At 40.2% G+C, this 20,833-nt stretch overlaps 1 protein-coding gene across 2 annotated transcripts in view; it reads left to right on the plus strand.

Moving 5' to 3' along the window:
• The first annotated feature begins 3,637 nt into the window (after positions 1 to 3,637).
• slit3 (slit homolog 3 (Drosophila)) overlaps positions 3,638 to 20,833 on the plus strand; it is a 254,024-nt gene continuing 236,828 nt past the window's right edge. Inside the window, exons 1-2 of one of the 2 annotated variants that reach the window (XM_019892240.1) lie at positions 3,638 to 3,838; positions 5,734 to 5,811. In XM_019892240.1, the coding sequence (XP_019747799.1) occupies positions 3,747 to 3,838; positions 5,734 to 5,811 (170 nt within the window). In that variant the 5' untranslated portion in view covers positions 3,638 to 3,746. Of the gene's footprint in view, positions 3,839 to 5,733; positions 5,812 to 8,307; positions 8,937 to 20,833 lie in introns of those variants that run through there. The other variant, XM_019892239.1, reaches the window with a different exon arrangement.

A 20,833-nucleotide genomic window follows, 5' to 3' on the forward strand; every position in this document is an offset into this window, starting at 1 on the left:
AATTACTGATAAATTAGAAAAGAATCATAAATCATGTCAAAGGAAAATGGACCAAAATAATCCTTGCACCTTACATACTTATTGTGTTTAATAATGTAAAATATTTCAATTTTTTTTATCCGATTACTTGATTAATCAATAGTCAAGCTGCAGTTCAAGTTGTAATTAACTGTTGCCTAACTAACCATTGAAACCATCGTCATGAATGGTTATTTCTTTTTACTGTAGATCTGTTTGACATCTCCAAAAGAACTCCAAGATGTGGACCCCTTCAAGGACACTTACATTTTTGAGACTTTGGGACAGCTTTGGCATGTTGTTATAACTAACAAGAGTCTAAAATGGTAATGGGACCATTACAGATCCGTTGCTCTTCCAGCCTTTTGAAGCCAAACCCGCACCCCTCCGGCCGGACGTCATCTCCATGGAAACGCCACCCTTCTTGAGACGTGTCCTCCGCCGTGAGCTTACATTGGACCGACGTCCTGGACGGGACTCCATTTGGACCTGGGGCCAACATTTGGAGAGGACTTGAAGAAAAGCCTCACAAGTGGACACTTCACTCAACGCGTAATTATGTGTGTGAATGTGTGTATGTGTGTGCGTTTTTGTGCGTATGCAAAGTGACATGTAATGGCCCACTTCAAATGCATACCAACACTATACTTAAGGACCAAAAAGATGCCTCACTTAGAGATACAGTACATACAAGGACACCCTTTGGAAGAACCTCGGTGTCCACACACACACACACACACACACACACACACACACACACACACACACACACACACACACGCGCACACACACACACACAAACGCGCACGAACACACAAGTGTAATGCGTTATCAAGCTGCCATTGGATACACCAAAGGAATTAAGAATTCCTCATTGTCCGACACTTCTTTTGATTGTCCACAACGATGGAGAACAGAAAACATATCAAATTCTAATAATAATAGTCCTTTCAATTATGCTTCCGACATTTGGCGGAGTAAAATTCTGATCACTACGCAAGGATGGAACGGCCAATGTGGACTAAACGTATTTGCAAGAATGTTTCAACATATTTATTGATGTTTAGACGTACTTGAAAATACCTTTAAAGATGCTTGCAAATGTGTTTCAACTCATTTGCGAATAAGTTCGAAAGCTAAATGCGAAACACTTTGCAATTTTTCCCATAATGCACATGCGCAAGTTTAAAAAAATGCTGTTTTTGTCCTAGATTATACCGATTTGTTTGAAAATTAAGTAAGTAAACATTGTACATAACCTTTTTTGATTTCTGTTCGATATTTTTTCCCATAATGCTACGGGGTATCGACTTGCACATGCACAAACCTCGTGGCATTATTTGCGCATCAGGATTTCATGATTCATTTGACATTGTGCTGCTTCTTCTGGTGTGTTTGCTTTGGCCACCAGGCCCCAGGATAACACAGACATAATAAACGAAGAGGAGTTTCACAACTTAGTGACTTTGCAGAGGATCAAGAATACATGCCTGTGAGTATTGTTACATTTCCTGTCTCCATATTGCTGCACCAATTGTGATAAATCCCCATTCTTTTAAGTGTTATAACTACAGCAACATCCAGGCAAATTTTGTTGATCTGTCTATGGCGTTTTCCATTTTAGCATTAAGCTAGCGGACTTTCGTAAATCCAAGTTATGTGCTTTGTTTCAATCTACGTGTATTTCTATTTGTCTTGCTGCCACCATCTAGCACTTGTAACTCAAAGTTTTGTTCTCTAAATAAGATAAAATAATTCGAGTGATGGCTTGTATCTCCAAAAACTTGAAAATGAGGTCAGTTGTAAATTGAGGTACTTCTGTGTTTGGAACAGGTCGTCATTCATTACAGGTACAATTATTTGCATGCGACAGACCCCCCCCCCCCCCCCAACAAAAACAAACAAAAAATAAGTGTAAAGTGAATGTTGAGTGTACTGTAATTCTTTATACTTATAATGACCTCCCACTGAACATTCGGCAAGCCCCTCGCTGCCCATCTTTAAAACTCGTCTCAAAACTCATTTGTATTCTTTGGCATTTGACTCGGCATGATTTGATCTTAATTTGACTGTTTTGTACTTTTTACTGTCTTTGTTATCAATTTATTGTTTTATTGTTGTATATGTGGTATTTGCTTCATGCACATCACTTTGTATACAGCGATGGCTATTTTAAAGTGCTCTACAAATACAGTTGAGTTGAGTTGAGACTTATACGTATATTTGGGCCCGAGTCCCAAAGCTATCCTGTCCAAAATGCTTAGGGTACTGTTTAAAAAATGTTTTTTAATCTAATCTCTGCAAGAAGGAAGACATTTCGGAGCCTAGCATCACAAATGATTGCTTGTGTCATCTGGTCAAGAACTTGACATGTTTTTGGTTTCGGCGGGCAAAAGTGCATATGAGGAGATCGTGAACCAAAAAAGTCCTGAGTGAATATTTTACAAAGCCTCAAAAGTTAATGACACATGTGTTCAAGTGAGCGGTTTCATGCGCGCATAACAGCGCGGTGCGGTTTGTGTCAGAAGAAGGAATGGTTCATGCCCACTTGTTTTTCTGGCGGTTACCGTTGGTTTTGATTCATTTATTTCTTGTTTGCTTTGAAAGACCATGCTTATTTGACATGACCTTTGACCTTGGGAATGGAAATATTAGTCACATTTTTTGGATCTGTCACATTTCTTACTCCATTTTAGCAAATCTTGTTTTTTTTTTTTTTTTTTTTGCATTTAGAAGTAAGCAATATTTGAAACACATATTGACGAGTTTAGCTAACTGACGTGTTTACTTTTGTGAGGGTCGTGCAGAGGGTTGGGGCAACGGGGCATCCACAGCACCCTGCCCCTGGCTCAAATATATATTCAATTATTTATCCTTACATTTTTTTTGTTGTGCCAAATGTAAGGAATGTAATTTCTTTTCAAAAAAAAGTCAGGCTGCACGGTAGTCGACTGGTTAGCACATCGGCCTCACGGTGCACAGGTCCTGGATTTGATTCCAGCCCTGTGCCTGTGTGGGTTTTCTGTTGGGTACTGCGTTTTCCTCCCACATCACTCAAGATTGTCCCTAGGTGTGATTGTAACCGTGAATGGTTGTCTATGTGTGCCCTGGCGACCAGTTCAGGGTGTATCCTACCGACTACCTGATGTCAACTTAGATGGGTTCCAGCATGCCCGTCACTCTTTTGAAGATAAAGCAGTTCAGGTAATGGATGAATTATGGGTAAAACTTGTAATTTTCTTCAGACAAATTTTCAGTGTTGTGGGGAAAAATATTAATTGAATTTGATTACATCTTAATCTAGCTATTTAATATTTTTATGTTTTTTTTTTTTTTTTTACTCTTTTCAGCTATTTTAATACACTGATTCACGATTAGTATGATTTCAAACAAAAATTTGGTACTTTTTATATTTAATATCTTTTTCCTGTTTTATATTTCTCTTCATGTTTTTAAATCTTTTTATATTGTTTGTTTTGAATATTCATCACAGACTTTTAATTGTTACCTTTGTCTCGTGACTGATTGGACACTTTATGCTCCACCTCCTTCCAAAGCCAATCAGCTCAGCTGCCAACATTTCAAATCTGCTTTCTGGGTTTGACTGAGTTAACTTTCTAGCATGCTGCATGCAAATCATCACTCCTTCTTCGGCGAAGAAAAACGCGTTTTGTTTACAGAAGAAGCACTCAGGCTTAATTGGAATAATTGCAAAGTAAATCAACTTAATGAAAGCAAAGCACAGAGTGAGTGGAGATAACAACATTAGCGGGCCTAATTTCAAGGGCTGTTTGAGTGCACCGACCACCATGGACGCCCAGTAAGTAAATGGACTTTCACGTCATGTTAAGACCAATTAGCCACACAATTCCTCACTGCTAGATCTCTTCTGGCTAGTTTGTCGGGAATGAGCTTGATGTGTTTGTTTGTAATAGCACTGCTCTGCTGTAGAACTTCCTTTGCAGAGGTGTCATGTTGACTACCAGAGACAGTGTTACTTTGACTTGGTCGGCTTGAATCTTAATGTTTGTGAGATATAGAAATAACGTGATGCCTTAACACAAGCAGCCATGCTCTAAAGCAGCTCTTCCTCATTAACTCTGTGATAATGTCTCACAGCCAACAACAAGGCAGTCTAAAGTCACCACATCAGCCCAAAGTGCCTGTTCACACACCGGACGTCAAGTCAGACTTTTAAAAAAAGAAAAAATAAATGATGTCGTCACATTTCCATCTATGTTTGTGACGTGCACACACATAGCTGACAATGTGGTGCTCTGAAGTGGCCAAGCCAGCGCGAAGCCCCGCTGGTCCATACACTGGCTGTATAGTTGGACTTTTTAAAAAGAAAAATCCCTCCTCAGCACACATCTGCTTTTCTCTACGTGACATGCGCACACCTACGGCTGACAATGAGGCGCTATCAAGTGGCCTTGCTAGCCCCAAGCCCCTGTCCGCACACTGGTTGTCAAGTCTGACTTGCCCTCTTGACCCCTTCCATCCTCTCTCTGTCATGTGTGTGGACCAACGGCAAAGAATGAAGCGCTCAAAAGCAGTCACGCCAGCCCCAAGCCCCTGTACACATGCTGCTTGTCAACTCTGACTTCTTTATTACCCCCACTTGCTCTTCCGTTTTATCTGTGTGATGTGCGCGTGCTCACAGTCTACAATGAGGCACTCTGAAGCAGTCATGCAAGCCCAAAGCCCTGATCCACATGCTGGCCATCAAGTCAGACTTTTTAGAAAAAACATGTTCACTGCATGACATCGGCATGGACTTACGGCCGACTTGGCACTCTAAAGCGGTCATGCCGGTCGACTCTATGATGGGAAGATGCATTTTCACTGATGTGAACGAAGGCACTTTTTCGGGGGTTTAGAGGGGCTCATGCACCCAAGTGAGTCACTGGGCTCCAAAAATCAGGAAAGCTGAAATGTTGAAAAACATTTAATGCTCCAAAAGTGCTCTCGGTCTTTGCACGTTTTTAACAATTATCTTCAAATATGTATAATGTATTTGGAAACAAATCTCTGAATTCACTTTACAGATCTGTAACTGAAAGTACCAAGGCGTAATGTTTTTTTTTTTTCCCCTCACTCCGTGGGGTGAAAAAGCATCTGTTTTACGAACCGTCAGATATCAACATGTCATTCTGCACATTAGCAGGCCTCACTACAGGTGCTAAGTTGTGAGGTTCGCGCTCTTTGACAGGCTGCGCCTCGGGCGCAGGGGGGCCCAACCCCAGCGGCAGAGCCTGTCGCCTCCGACCGGCTTTAATTTCCCATCGTGCCAGAACTCGGATTGGATGTTGAGGGAATACAAGTGAACCGCTTCTGCCGTCCCGCTGCTGTTGAGCTCCGACTACATTTTCACATGTGCCTGAAATAATAAAAGTGGCTGTGCCGCAAGGGGGAAATTTTAATAAAATGGTGGAGGGACGACATGCAGTTAAGAAAATAGTGGCAGGTTTTGTGGGTAAAAGGCTATGTGTATGATCTCGCTTAAGAAAGCGGCCTTTGATACCAATAATAACAATAATAATAATAATGCTTGGTTTTGACTGACACGGTCCAAGAGTATACTGGAACACTCTGAAAGGCATCAAATTTGAAATTCACCCACATCTTTGGGCAAAAATCTGGAGTCAAATCAATCACAATGGATGACATCAACAGCTTTATCTTTCATTTTTCTTTTGTGATGTCACCATACAGGGATACCAGTGACCGCAAAGTGGTTGTATTGCTCCGTCTGCAAACAAGTTCCTCTTCCTTGTTCCATGTCTTCAAAGGGTGAGTCGTTTTACTTTTTGGACACATGCACATCTTTGCAAATATATGCTTGGTTTGAGTTGGAATTTGTGTCACTGATGCCGTATTGCTACATTTGCTTGACTTCATGATTGGCCTTTAAAAAAAAAAAAAATAGGTGTCGATCAAGCCCAAGTTATGAGTTGTGTGCTATGTTGGGCATAATCAAGTAGGTTGCTTGTACCACACACGATAAAAACAGTAAGCACGCATTTGCCCATTTTATGAAGGATAAAAAAAGATATATATTTTTTAAATCAATTGCATCACGTTGTGCTTTCGACCAATCCTCCAGTAATAATGAATTACTTTGACATCTAATATCATGGCCTTGAAATTCCATGTTCTGCACGACTAATGACTTTGAAAAGTCACTCCTTTATTGAAAGTTGTACTAAATCCATTATGTAGTGTAATCTTTTATTGAAGCAATTTAACCCGTAGCGTAATGGGGCTGCCACAGGTTTCATCAGTAGTCCACACAACAGTGAAACAAATGTTTTAATTAGCCTCGCTCCCGCCGTGATGCACTCGATGCCTTACTTTGTTGCTCGCGGGCTTTGCAGTATTTATGAGCTTTCCATTAGACAACTCAGGTTTTACATTCCTCCCACCACCCTCAAACTCAATTTAAATGATCACCGTGATTTTGAATGAGAGGCTCAACAGCTTGGAGGGTGCATGGGAAGGATTGACCAATAGGGGGCAGCAGAATTTTAACAAGCTGAAGCGGGAGACTTCACCGTCAAGTCTTTTGATAGTGTGTGTGGCTACTCAACTCGTTTTGGGGAGCAGTGAATAGAAAACGTTTTAACACTAGAACCTTGTTTCATACTGAAAGCTGACAGTTTAAGAAATTAAATGCGTCAAGGAGACACCTTTTTAAAGCTCCAGTAGCCTTAACCTTGTCATTGAAGCACTTAAGAAGACACTGTTTTGTTGTTGTTGTTGGTGGTGGTGTTTTTTTTCTGTTTTTGGCATCTAGCATTTAATTAAACATTCCTTTTAACTATATTAAAGTCAGTCTGCATTCATCAATAGCGATGCAGTGGGTATATTTTCCGGAGTCACGGGCCACATTGTAGTTTTATAAATTTTTTTATTCATTTTTTTATGAATGGGTGAATGCATATATTTTTTGTCGGTAAACTGCAAGTATTTCAATGTACACTGATTAGCATATTACATGGTCCTATAAAAGGGTCCACTTGCCTAAAGCCAATATACTGAGACATTTTGTTTTTACATATAGGTCAGAGAGTACCAACCTGAACCTAGGCTGAATAATAATTTAAAATGTGTTAAAAAGAATACAACAACCTTTCAAATCTTGCTGCATTTTTAAAATAGCGGAAGTGGGATCGGGGGTAGGGGACACATGCAACTTAATTTGTAAATATTTATTTTTTAATTTGATTCGGGACTAATGAAAAAATATTCTATTCCGACGTTTGCAGTACTTAGGTTAAGACATATTATCCAATATGAGAGCACTTAAAGTAAGTTGCTCAGCACTTTTGCAGAAATACGACCTTTGACTCCATGCTTAGAATTTGAAGGTCTTTCTTCAGTTTATTATTAAATTATATTAAGGCACAATATTCAACATGAAATCATCTATCATTTCAGGAACAACAAAAATGTAAAATGTTGCTGCATGATTAGAATAGGTAAAAATAAGCACGCCATGGTGAACACTTCCAAATACAATAGAACCTTGGTTTTCAAACGATTCTATTTTCCATGATTTCTCATCAGCATTTTGTTTTGATTGTTTCAAAAATGGTGCGGACCAAACTCATCCACCTCTCTGCGGGACTCAGCCACTCATTTCTTGGAATTAAGAACCCACACAAAGCATTTACTGCACATGTGCAACAGTTGACATTATTTTCTGTATGTTAAACTGCAGTCATTCTGCGCCAAATGTATTTCTTTTTGTTCATACTTTTGGGTGTCTGGAACAGATTAGAAGGATTTACATTCTTTTCAATGGGAAATATTGCTTTGGTTTTCATAAAATTTAGTTTTCAACAGACTTTTTGGAACAGATCAATAAAACTAAGGTTTCACAGTATCAGAAATTGAAAAGTAATCTAGGTTGGAATGTGAAACAATGCATTGCATTAGCTTCGGTTCAAATACAGCTTCATCCGGCATCTTCTGATTTCAGTAGCAGGGCACCCTTGACATTTTCCTGAATGCTTTGAAGGGCGTGGGATGCAAATCGACATGTCCATTACTTTCCAATTTTATGCGAATTTAATTTTGACCTGTGGCCACAATAGCCTGAAAAACTAAAACTGAACGGCACAAAATGCCTCAATAGGTTTGGGGGATACGAAAAGTTTGAGTGTTGTGGGAGAGAGAAAGTGAGAAAGAGAGAGAGAAGGAGGGAGGAGATGTTTTTGGGGGGAGGAATGAAAGGAGGTTGGTGGGGGGGGTGTCTCCTTGCTCCAAACCTTCAGCGCGCAGCAGTCTGCGCTGCGCCGCTTCCCTCTCAACTTCACTCCGGGTGACTTCTTTCCTTCTCATTCTTTTCTTCTTATTTTGATGACATCACATCTTTTATCGCAAGGCCCTGGATGGGATGCTACTAGCTATTATTCCCTCTCCCCAAACTAAACATTTCACCTCTCCGAATGAGAAGTTTTGGATGTACTGATTTACCGGATTGAATGGGGGGAACCACTTTTGGAGACTTTACGCATCAACTTGAGGGATGAATGTGAACTTCTTTACTGCCCGTTTTTGTTGATTTTTGCTCCTTTTTAATGTGATTTAACTTAGTCAAAAAACTAAGTGTTGGTTCCACACATTACGATCTTGAGGTGGAACTTTTTTCTCTTTTTCAAACGCTTGGAGATCCAACTTTCAATCACAGCCGCAAGGATTTCTTGTTCGGATTCAATCGGAGTGGATATCATGCCTCGGGGGACTGAACCGAGCTGGCTTTGGATTCTTTCCTTGGCCCCGGTCTTGGTTCTGTGTGTGTCCAGCGTGCACGCATGCCCGCACAAGTGCAGCTGCTCCGGATCCCATGTGGACTGTCAGGGTCTGGGGCTCAAGACGGTACCGAAGGGGATCCCGCGCGGAGCTGAGCGCTTGTAAGTGTGCACCAAATGATTGCGTCCTTGCATTTGCGCAAATCACTTTTTTGAGTTACTTACTTGACCATGTTGTGCAACTGAAGGATCGTTTGTTGTCAAGTTTTGAGTCAGCATGAGATTAAAAATAAAGATTTGATACTTACAAATTGAGTAACATGCATTACCCCCCACAAAGTTACTTAGAATCACCCGAACGCTTTTTTTGTTGGCAGTAGAAAGTTGACAAAGAATGCTTTATGTTCTGTGTTGGAATTTCTAAAACTGAAAAATAATAAGGCTTGTCAACAAATTGGTTAAAAAGTGCCATAGTTCTCTACAAATAACTTTTATAACAATTTGAAGTTTATCCCCCCCCCCAACACACATACATAAAAAATGTTTCAGCATCTTTTTTTTAAATCACGATTTAGAGTTAAAGGAGACAGTCCTGATTTTGATTTTCAAAAGGAAATGTGAGGTTTTTTTTCTTTTTTGCCCAAAATAAATATTTGCCAAGTTAAATTTAAATGCAACTTTTTCCAACTTACCTAAATCTAACAGTTGGAAGATGAGGCATTTTCTTGGCAAAACGCTGATGTGAAAAAGTTCTCAGTCTCTTTTATTATGATTTAGATTAAATGAAATAATGCTGACTTGGCATTTATGAATACACTTTTTGTTTGTTTGTTTGTTTTGCTTAAAAATTAAGATGTGCACCATGAAAGTGAAATAAAACTTTGTCCAACTTCATCTACATGAAAGAACATAACAGGAGACAAGGTGTTATTTGGCAAGTGTGTTGACATTTTAAAGTGAATGAAACAGACTTGACTTTTTTAAGATTACACTTTAAGACTTTTGATCCTTCCATCAATAAAGATTTGCCCCTTAGAAGTTGAATCAAATGCAACTTTTTCCAACTGTATCGACTAAAAGGACCCTAACATGGAAAAACTAAATGGAAAAAGTTCTCCAAGTCAATTTGTTATCACCAGTATTGATGAAATACACCTGACTTTTAAAAGAAAATGCCGGTAATGATTCTAATAATTTTCAAAAGAAAATAATGCTCATAATTTTCTTTTCAGGCTTCCCCAAACAGAAGTAGTCAACCAAAAATGAACACAATCATCAGAATAACCTACTTCATTGAGTTATTATTGTAGTTGATCAATCGGGCTCGTGGTTGATAGTTTGTGTTGGTAAAAGTATTGAAATCCTTGTTCTGCATGATTTTATTTTAATACAATTGGTTTTACGAGCTAAAGTTGGAAGCCTTCCCAACCTGTTGAGTGCAGTGTGATGATGTGACACACGCACACATGCACACGCACACACCTATGCTGCTATATGGAAGTGATTATGCATGCTAATGGTGAAGTCCCCTCAAAAAGCCGCCGCAGGCGATCCACAACACAGCCAAGCCAGAGACAACAAACACAATCAGTGCAAAGGATTCAAGTGGGGCACTGATATGGTTTGCATGCTGTGATGCATGAGCAAACACTGGACACTTTATTAGGAACAGTCAATGGAATCTAATATGAGAGTTGGGTTACAAAAAAAAAAAAGAAAAAACACGATGATGTGCAGTTTTTTTTTTTTTTTTTTTGCAAACAGCCATCAAAAATATCACCACTGAGGTTTTTGTGGATCTGGGATGTGGCAAGAAAAGCTTCACAATTTCCCATTGCTCATCTGTCCGCTTCATATTGGGGCTCAATAGAATAAATTCCGTTGTAGGTATTGTCTGATATTGAATTCTGAAATTCGCTCAAATGGTTGCTTAAAACCAAAATAGCTGACTTTCTGTTTACCTTTAAGCATGGGTCCTTGAGGCTTTTTTGTGCACCCTGTTGGGATAGATGCCTCTAATAAATTTCATGTCTATCGGTGTAACTGGGGTCGGGCTGATTTAACTTTCAAGGGAGGGGGTGCGACTAATTAAAATTTCGGGGTTTGCATTAAGGACCCCTAAAAGACATATTTTCATCAAGGTATGTACATTGACAAAAAAAAGTGCATTTTGCTGCTGTTGAGGCCACCAAAAAGGGCATTTGATTTTTAATAGCAGTTTAAGGCTTCAAGTACTTAATAAACTCTCATTCCATAACATTATGCATACATACCTGATAAAGTGGCCACGAACAAAATACTTATCACGCCACCAGCCTGGGGCCTCTCTTTTTTTATTTCCTTTAGTTGTATGACCTTCAGGGACTTGTTGGCTTTTACACAGCAATTCACCGAAGGCATTTAGACTCTGAAAATAAATAATTAGAGCAGGCTCTGATTGAAAGGGGGATTTGAGGAATATTCTCAAATGATGCATGAACAAAAAATAGTGGTTGTTCCAAGGCTGTTTGGAATCACTTCCTATCCACTAATTTGTTCCCTATATTGGGAAATTGCAGTTTTGTAGTTTGGATCGAATGTATGTTGAGTCTTGTTTAGTCCCTGTGAAGTGAGCCTCTGTATTTTCACTTTTCAACAGTCACACTTTTGCCTATACGCATTTTTTTCAGCAATATCAGTTCGGCACCTTCTGGAGGCATCTTGGTGCAAAGGAATCATCATCAATCAAGAACTTTATTGAGACAAAACTTGTCCTTAGATGCCATCTTATGGCTTTTTGTTTTTTTGAGGGGGGGGGAAGTTGGGGGGGCATCATGCCGATAGAACACCCGATTCATGTAAAATGCTGACTTGTGTGGCCGCACATACCGCACATGCCAGAAATCCCCACTGAGTGTACTGCATAAAAACATACAGAAATAACTGTCATCAAATAGGATGCAACACATGAATTTTTATTTTTCCAAAAAACTTGTTGCCTTCTTTGCCACTCTCACTCATCTTTTTCCATGATGTAATGTGGGGCCTGATGGAGATGTTTTTTTTTTTTTCCGGCTCTTTAGGCAAAATAAAATTCCGATAACCGATGAATTAGCATAAAGCGATGAGTTACAGTCAGAGCATTTGCAAAAAATCTTCCAAAATCTTTTTATTTAAATTTTTTTCCTGCTGGGTGCGGATGTTTGAATGTCATTATTTTGTCTATGTTGTAATGTGTTAATGTGGATTAAAAACCTATTGGCTATAAAAAGCCGATTTTTAAAAGCGCTAATATTGCAGTACCCGCATTTGGAATAATTCACTTTTTCCGTACACGTCATAATCCCAGTCAAGCATTTCTAGAGGACTTTTCACTAAACTGTATCACCTACTTGATGTGATGCTCAATGGGAAGAGAGAAACAAAGCTGTCCTTTTTCATTCCACTGCGTCTGCAAACCGCGTCGGATGACAACGTTTGTCACATTCGCTCACAGCCTGGCACAAAATCTTGCTTAAACACACAAGATGTGTTGCGGTTGTGGTCCCCCGGTGGTTGTTTATTTGCGATGGTGAATGGAAAACAGCGAGATGTTGGATCTTTGTCACCCAATGTGCTTCAAGCGACACTTGTTTCTAATTTCATGCATATTTTAATAAATTGATTCACCACACTCGTTGGTTGCCAATTTCAATGAGTCATGACCTGGCTATTCACATACAGATTTTGAACGTCTTAACCAGGATGAATCAATTTCATAATCGATTACACAATACTTATTTGTTTGTGTACAACTTTCTATGAAGCAGCGACTTTTGTTTGTGCAAAACTGATGATTTTAAGTTTTTGAAGCAGATCCTGGAGGAAACTCTATCGGAACACACGCGAGACATCTGATAATCGGGCCATGCTTGAAATTTAGCCCGTTTGTTTACGAGTGTACCCTGCCAAAGGGCATTGAGACAATTCAGACGGTAAAAGGCAAGCGGTTTAACATTTCCAATCATTTTCAGAGCGGTTAGTGTAAGAAAAGCCCCTCTGAACGCAGACACCACAGGATAATTGCTCAAAATAATCTGATGAGACTCAATTATTGGTATGAACCTACCCCGCTGAACTGTGCTTCATAGTGCATTTTGTACTCCAGATGACCACCATGGTACACCACGCACATAATATTTCCACCAACAATCGGGAGTGTCCTCCGCTAAACAAAATACTTGATGTAGTACCAAAATTGACCTGTTACAGGCAGCATGGTGCCAAAGGTCATCCAGACTAAACAGATCATGAATAGTAAACAACAATTGTTTTCAGAGACGGTCGGTTGGAGACAGCCAATAATCGGGCGTCTTATAGAAAGTGCAAATGAAGCTCACATTGTTACTTCCTTTGCCCCCCCCCCCGCCACCCCCTCCCAAACTAATATTGGAATTATACATTTGAGAAGGGAACTCTCGTTTATCTCCCATTGGAAAATCATTTTGAGGGGGCTACTTCTAGCACTATTTTCACCCTCCTTTTTTTTTTAATCGCTAGTTCAAACCATGTATATGCACTTGGATAATACAAATGTAAAAAAAAAGGCTCCCAGAAGTGGCTACAAATACAAGACACAGGTTGAGAGGGGGAGGGAAGTGGGAATAAAAGTCAATGGTGGTGAAAATAACCCCTGGATAACCTGCCGTGGAATATTGAAAACCACGGGAGACCGGCTCGGCTGCCTGGAGAGGGGGGGAGTCAATCAAAATTGAAAATGGTCACCCAGACAAAGGTTGAAATGGACATTTTAAATGGTAAATAGGCTTTCACTTGTCTAGTGCTCTTCTCACTTCGAGTTGCTCGGAGCACTTCTAACACCGTCTCCTCGTTCACCTACTGATGATGCAGCATCAGCCGAAACTGGGGGTTCACTGTTGAGCTGTAGGACACTTTGACAAGGTCACAAGGGCTGAGGATCACATGCAAAACCTTTGGGTAGGAAAAATGACCACCTAAGCCACCACCCGAAAGACAGACTGACCAATAACAGCACAGGACATGCTCTGGCATGTGCAAACATTCTCCAAATGTATCTTCATATCTTATATATCATATACAGTGGAACCCGCATATTTCGAGTTCACCGTTTACAAATTGACCTGTTTGCATTCTCGGCTTTTGTCTGAAGGACTCGTATATTTAATAATAGATGAGTAAATCTTGCTAGCGTAGCCACTTCACTTCAGTTAACAAAGCTAGCGATTGGCTCTTGGCTGGATCGTTGATTGTAGCAGCTGTGTTTTTAGCTCAATCATCTGAATGTTACCATTATGCCAGTAACATGAGGGCGATTTACTCTGAGACTTTGGCAAGCTTAATTGGCTACACTAATACAAGGCTACCTACACTCCTTGGTTTTAGCATCAGGCTAGCTAGCTGCAGTATATGTTCGTGGTTGCCATGATGCTCTACTAGCCCCATTGCATTTTGCCTTTGAATGATTGTCAAAGCTATAGATGTTAGCTCTCAAACGAATATGCTAATGCAATGTGACTACCGCGAGGGCTACTTACCATACCCAAAGTGCAGGCTGGCTCAGCCATTTCCACTTACATCGCTAGCTAGCGCTTTCTGGCAGTGAGTCAAGTCATTACATCGGTTAAGCAAGTCATAAGTCAAGTCATACAATCCTGCTCAGTCAAATTAGCCACTTTGCGCCTGCTTTTCAAAGCGTCACATTCACTTTGCCCCTTTTGCCAGCAGGAGGAAACCTTTTCTTTTAGACTGTCAGTAGAACATTTGGAAGGTTAACAAGCAGGCTTCACCTCTTCTTTCTTCCCCAGCGACGCTCACATGAATGTTTCCTCAGGCCTGTCACTTTTCTCAGGTTCCTTCCCCTGGGAAGCCACTTGAGACCTCATTTGCATGTAATTAAGAGAAGGGATGAAGAGATGGATGGGAATTCGGGGGATGGGGAGGGATGGCAATAGACTTAACCAAACTCAGGAAATGAGAGAGCTCGGGTCCAATTTACACCCACCTAGCCAAGACACACGAACTCATGCTCTCGAATGTTATTATTTTGTTAAGGAGATGCTAGTTTCAAGTTGTTGCCACTGCTGTGCAAGGAGGTCAGTGAACAACATTTTTTGATTGATAATGGAATTTTTAAAAAAAATGGAGCATTTGCTTGTTATTTTAAAATATTGAATGGCAAAGAGAAAGCCGCTGTGCTAAAATGGATGAAAATACTTTGATTATGCTTATTAAATTAGAAATTAGAGAGACAGTGGGGAAAGAGAGTACTTTCACGAGAGCCTCCTCTCTATCTTCTTCTCAAAACTCTCTTCTGATTGGTTGCCGGCTCTCTGAAGCGCCACACCCTCCTCCGAGCGAGACACTGGCAACAATCCACGGTGGCGAGCGGAATTTGCACGAGGCCCGATTAAGTCGAACAACCACACGGACTGTTGAGACTTTTTAAGACTTACATCCAACCGCAATGTTTTCACTTTGAGTTTTGGAAGCCTTCGCCATGTTTTTGTTTGTGCTGCACTTGTGCGTGTTTGCGGAGCGCCTCAGTGAGAACGCGGGCCGGATGGCGCTGATGTCATTTTATGCTTATTGCTATTACAGACTTTTTTTTTTTTTTTAAATACTACTACTTAAAAAGCCACAAGCAGGTTTTTTATTATGCCGCTGATCATCCTGCGGTTGCCAACTGTTTGATGCACTTAAGCCAAACCAAAAAGTTTGGGCATGTGCTTGTAGGTCAGTGGGTGACGCTCCAGCTGACCTTCTCTTTCATGACTTGTTGTGCCACTCTGCCAGCCAGCTGGCTAAAGCAAATTTTGGTTTTCGGCCTTTCTGGGAAACTGCAACCCACACAACAGGATGAGGCTCCCACATACTGGCGCACATGAAGGATTCGAAATGTAAATTGTGAGTGAATGATGTTACGGACAATCAAAATGCCAGGTTGCATCACGTGATCCGGATCATAAAAAGCACACAACCGAGGACGCTAACATCTCTTCCTTTCTTATGACTCTTCCAATTGCTTTGTGTTTCTGTTGCAAGCTGCTGATGGCACTCTTAAGCTTTGATTCATGATAACTCATTGAGTGAAAGCTGATTTAGAATTTTTTCACATTTGCAAGATAGTATTTTGTCTTCAATTTTGACGTATACACTGAATCTAAAAAAAATAAATAAATAAAAGGATGCACTCTCTTTTCATCAGGGGGAAAACAAGTTTGATTCTGCCTTTTACCATTCTTTTATAATCAGGAATAGAAAAAAGGTAGGTTACATAAGATGTCGTTGTCTCCCAGTGGACTCAAGCTGTGCTGATTTCATATCTAACATGGGGCATTAATGCCATCTACTGGTGGTTGTGCATCATTAAAGTTGTTTCCAAGTTTGAAATGTACAGTGAAGCAGCATCACATGCTCCCCCACCCATCCCCGATTGGAAAAAAAAACCCATAATTGACAAGTGTACTTGTAAATGGCATTGAAGGAGTTATAATCGTCCTGTTTTCATTAACATTGTCGTTTAACTCACTGACTGCCAACCATTTTAGAACATTTTGTTTGCTCTTATAAAAGATGGACAGTTTATTGTGCTCTGTGACAATGTATGCATCAAAACGACCAAAAGAAAAGAGTAGACTCTCTTCTCGGGCCCGACCGATTGCAATCAGCAGAAATTGGCAAATATCCGACAATTAGCCGTGTACACCCTGAACTGGTTGCCAGCCAACTGCAGCTGTCTGGAAATTCATATCTTTATTTTTGTTAATGTGAAAGTACCAAAGTGAATTTGTTTGTGATATCTTTTTTAAATTAATCGGTTCTAGTAATTTTATCCTGCCTAATATCGATCAGATCGCCCTCCAAAAAATCTACATCGCTCAGCCCTGCCCTAAAATTACACACACACACACAAATTCTCTTTTGAGCCAAATTTGTTTCTTTTCTGAGTAGTATATGTCTGTGTGTGCATATTCTGAGGCCTGTTTTTTTCTTTTAATCCGAAGCTATCGGATTCCATGTGTTTCAAACTTTTGTCTTTAGTAATATTAATAGTATGCCCCCGCTCCACCAATCCCTCCATTCTTCTGCTAACTTAGCATAAAAGAGAAAACACAAGCAACATTGATTTGGTCGCTGTTGTTTCATTGGTCATTTTAGCAGGATTTTGCAAAATGCACCGGTAACCAATTTCCACAAAACTCCGCAAAGGCTTATCCCGTATACCAGAGTAGAACACATGAAATTTGATGGGGGTCTGGATAAAGTCGCGGCTCCATGAATTTTTCCCGTCACTCTGCCATCAGTGGAATCATCCACAGTTAATAAATCATCCTTAATAACTAACTAATGAACAAATAAACTTCCATTCTTCTGATGTATTGACCCTTTCAGTCATCCAAAACATGACAAATTCTAAAAACAAACTGTTTCTTCCTCAATTGAGCCTAAATATATGACAAATTTCCCCTCGTTTTGGCCAAAGCGCTGCTTTTAAAGTGCACTTTTTTTTCTGACCACATTGTGAGATCACATCCCATCATTTGGTGTAAGCATCATTAACAGTGCAAATATAACATACGGGCCAAAAATATCTCCCCCACACACACACTGTGTATGGACACATCGTGAGTCAAACATGCAATTGTTTGATGGAAAAGTTGACATAACATGCAATTAATTGCCGTCTTTGTCTTGAATGGTGGAACAGACAGACTGTGTGTGCATGCGCGCGCTAAAATAACGTGTCTGTGTTTGGATTAATTTGACATTAACAAGGCGGGCCACTGTTTTGTTTGGCGGCTGTCACCAAAGCAACACATTCTCTTGTTCCCTCTGCTTGTTAAGCTTTCAATGTCTGCAGCTGACAAGCCCGCCGGTGGGTATTAATGTCCTGCGTCGCAGCAAGAGATTTCAGATGTTAAGGTAACCGAGGTCAAGGGTCACATCAGATAGTGAGGTGTTTCTTGTCACTGCTCCGCAATGTGGACTTTTCTTAACAAGTCAGCCTTTTTGGTAGAACTGCAGTGTATCGTAGACAGCCCCACTAATTTAATTTAGCTAATTTTGTATTTAAAACAAAACATTTTTTTGTTGAATTAAATTGGACTCCAGATTGATTATCAACTGTTTTTTTAAAAAGTGTTTAATGATAATAAATATAAATATTTTAACTCAAATTCAAATTTATTTATTTTTTGGTTATTATTTTACAAATAATGTATTTACGTATTTTTTATAGATTTTCAGCTTTCTAGAAAAAATATATAATATCCATATTTTAGATTTTTATAAATGGAATATAATATAGATATAGTAATGTCAATCCAATTAAAAGTTTCATTAAATTTTAGTTTAATTTAAAAAATATGTATTTTCATTTTCTTACACACTATCTATCTATATATTGACATTTAATAATAATAGGTTTATATCTGTGGTATTTAATTTTTTTCCAATCATTAAATGACACTTCAGACCGACTTTAGTCTATTTTATTTTAGTGAACCATGAAAACAGACTCCGCATTGACTGATGTCCTGAGTCACTGTAACTGTATTTATCATTGATATTTTTTCCCGTTTAATTAGAATTTGTACGCATATATTTATTTAATCATCTTAAATTTGGAGTCCAGATTACTTGTAATGATTTTACAGATTCATGAATGCAGACATCTTATTGGCTATTAGTTTTGCCGCCGTGGAAATCTGCAGACTAGTGGAAATGGATTCAAAAGCACCTCTGCGGGTTACAGCCAAGTAGTGCACTCCACTTTGCCTCAACACTTCAGTACACCACTCATCACCGATCAATTTTTCCCAATTGATCCCGAGCCATCAACTGATGATTACGTTCCCTATTCAGCAGTAATGCTTCTCTTGTTTGAATCTGTCTGCACTGAGAAAACGTCTCATTGTTGAAGGGCTTCGCACCAGTCAAAACACAGGCGGCACCACCACCATGGTGTCCTGCATGAGTAAATCCAGACAGAAGCGAATCGCCCTGTAAACTCAAGCCGCTAACCAAACACAGCGACGTTTTACGAGCTCGTTTAGCTCGCCACCCTCAAATAAAGGGACACTCGCCGGGGCGGCTCTCTTTTTATATGGTCCACTCGTCGTTTTTGTCACCAAACGTTGACTTTGGCCGTCTTAAGGCTGAGGGGGGAGGTGGGGGGGCTTAGACATTGGCAAAAGGACGGCGCTTTGCGGCAATAAGAACAATAACAACAACAAAAAAATAACACTGTAAATCGTGTGACCGAGCGAAGACGCTGAATTTGCAAGATGCGTTCACGCGACAGAGGAAGGGGAATCAACACGGACTGGAAATTGGGCGATGAAGTCATGTTTCCACGAAGCAGTTGACTTGGGGTTTCATTTGGAATGCTAAATCCTGATCAGGCTTCCAGCAAGGAATGTGTGGGTGGGCTGGCGTTAGCGTGACATCATAGCGTGGTGACACAAGCTGCCAAATAATTTGATAAAAATATATGACCGCCTGTAGTGGTACACTCGCCTGACTTGTGTGCAGTCAGCGTGGGATCGGTTCCCACTCAGTGACGGGGTCTATGTCAGTGTGAATGGTTCTTTGTCTCCATTTATGCCCTGCGACTGACTGGCGACTGGTTCAAGGTATAGTTTGGCTTCTGCCCGAAGTCAGCTGGGATAGGTTCCAGCAGCTCCCCGTGAACCTGTTCAGGATAAGCTGTGTTCAAAATGGATGGAGTTATATCTAACCACCATTTGCGGTTTGCTATTCATGACTTCACCTATTTGAGCTTTTTCGGTGGCACGTATTCTCTGCTATTTGCGTCTACTCCCAAGAACACTTCATGATGTCACAAGATAGCAGCAAAGCCATGGCCAATTTTAAAGTAGTAATTGTATCAAGGAAGTATGTTGGAGTGACATATCTGAACTGAGCAACACAGCGCTTCCTGTCTTGGGTTACAGATAACTTTAGTCTAGGTTGTTAGCAAAATTACAAAGAGTCTTTGCTGCAAATGTGTTTTTGTTCTGTTGATTGGCTATTTATAAAAAATAAAAATAAAAAACTCGAGCAAACAAACTTGGTCTTGCTATTGCGTGATTTGGTTCGCGGTATTCACACTGGCATTTTGCATCTGTCAAAAAAGTTGCCCAGACGCTGTAGTTCCCCGCTATGCCCCCACAGAGGCTCAACTGTTCACATTTTTGCATTTTGAAGCTTCCCAGAAATTAATTGATAGAATATAAAATGGTTTGGCGAAGAAGAAGATTGATCTCATCTTATTGAATGTGTGTTTGCCGTTACCAGTTCTTCACCTCTTCGTAACATCCACTCTAATTTTGATAGGATACATTTGATACAGCACAGTACCAGCTGATGGCATGCATTAGCATTTATGTCTGTGTGAAAGCGAGCGTTCTGGTTTCTATGTTGACACTTGACCAAATGAACTGCACTAGCAAAGCAGTCAACCAGTTTGTTTCAACGCAACGAAGCGTGAAGACCAAGACTGGTTTGTCCCTTTAAAGAAGTACAAGTTATTGGCCTTGAGACTGCAGTCAAAAAAAAAAAAAAAATGCCACCGACTTTTCACTTCTTTTCTTGTCCCGTCTCCTCTTTCATCTGTTTTTGGATGTAAGGTTGACTCGGGTTTGCGTTCGTTTCCTTTGGCACGCCACGTATTCCGGCCTGTGACAAAGCACCGAGACCGTCCAGCTGAAAAAGTCCACGCCAGACGTCTTCTGGGAAATGTTCAAAGGCGACACGAGGAACAATCTCGTCGTCGTGCTGCGACGGCAATAAACCGCGAAGGCCAAGCAGATTCCTTTCAGTGGTGTTTGCAAATGTTTACTCTCTCTATGTAAATTCTGCCAGGCCAAAAGATGGCGGTCCGTCAGCCCGTTGAGTTAAGTGAATGACAAAATCGCTTTGATGAATCCATAAGGATGGTATGTTTTTGGAAGAAGTAGGACATGATCGTGCCGGATGAGAAAGCTGCTGCACTCTCTTGATTTTTCTGAAGAGGTGTCATATATTGCATTTCTTTGAAACAGTTCCCAGGTGTACAT

The sequence above is a fragment of the Hippocampus comes genome, unplaced genomic scaffold, assembly GCF_001891065.2.
Source record: "Hippocampus comes isolate QL1 unplaced genomic scaffold, H_comes_QL1_v1.1 scaffold203, whole genome shotgun sequence".
Classification (NCBI taxonomy): Eukaryota; Metazoa; Chordata; class Actinopteri; order Syngnathiformes; family Syngnathidae; genus Hippocampus; species Hippocampus comes.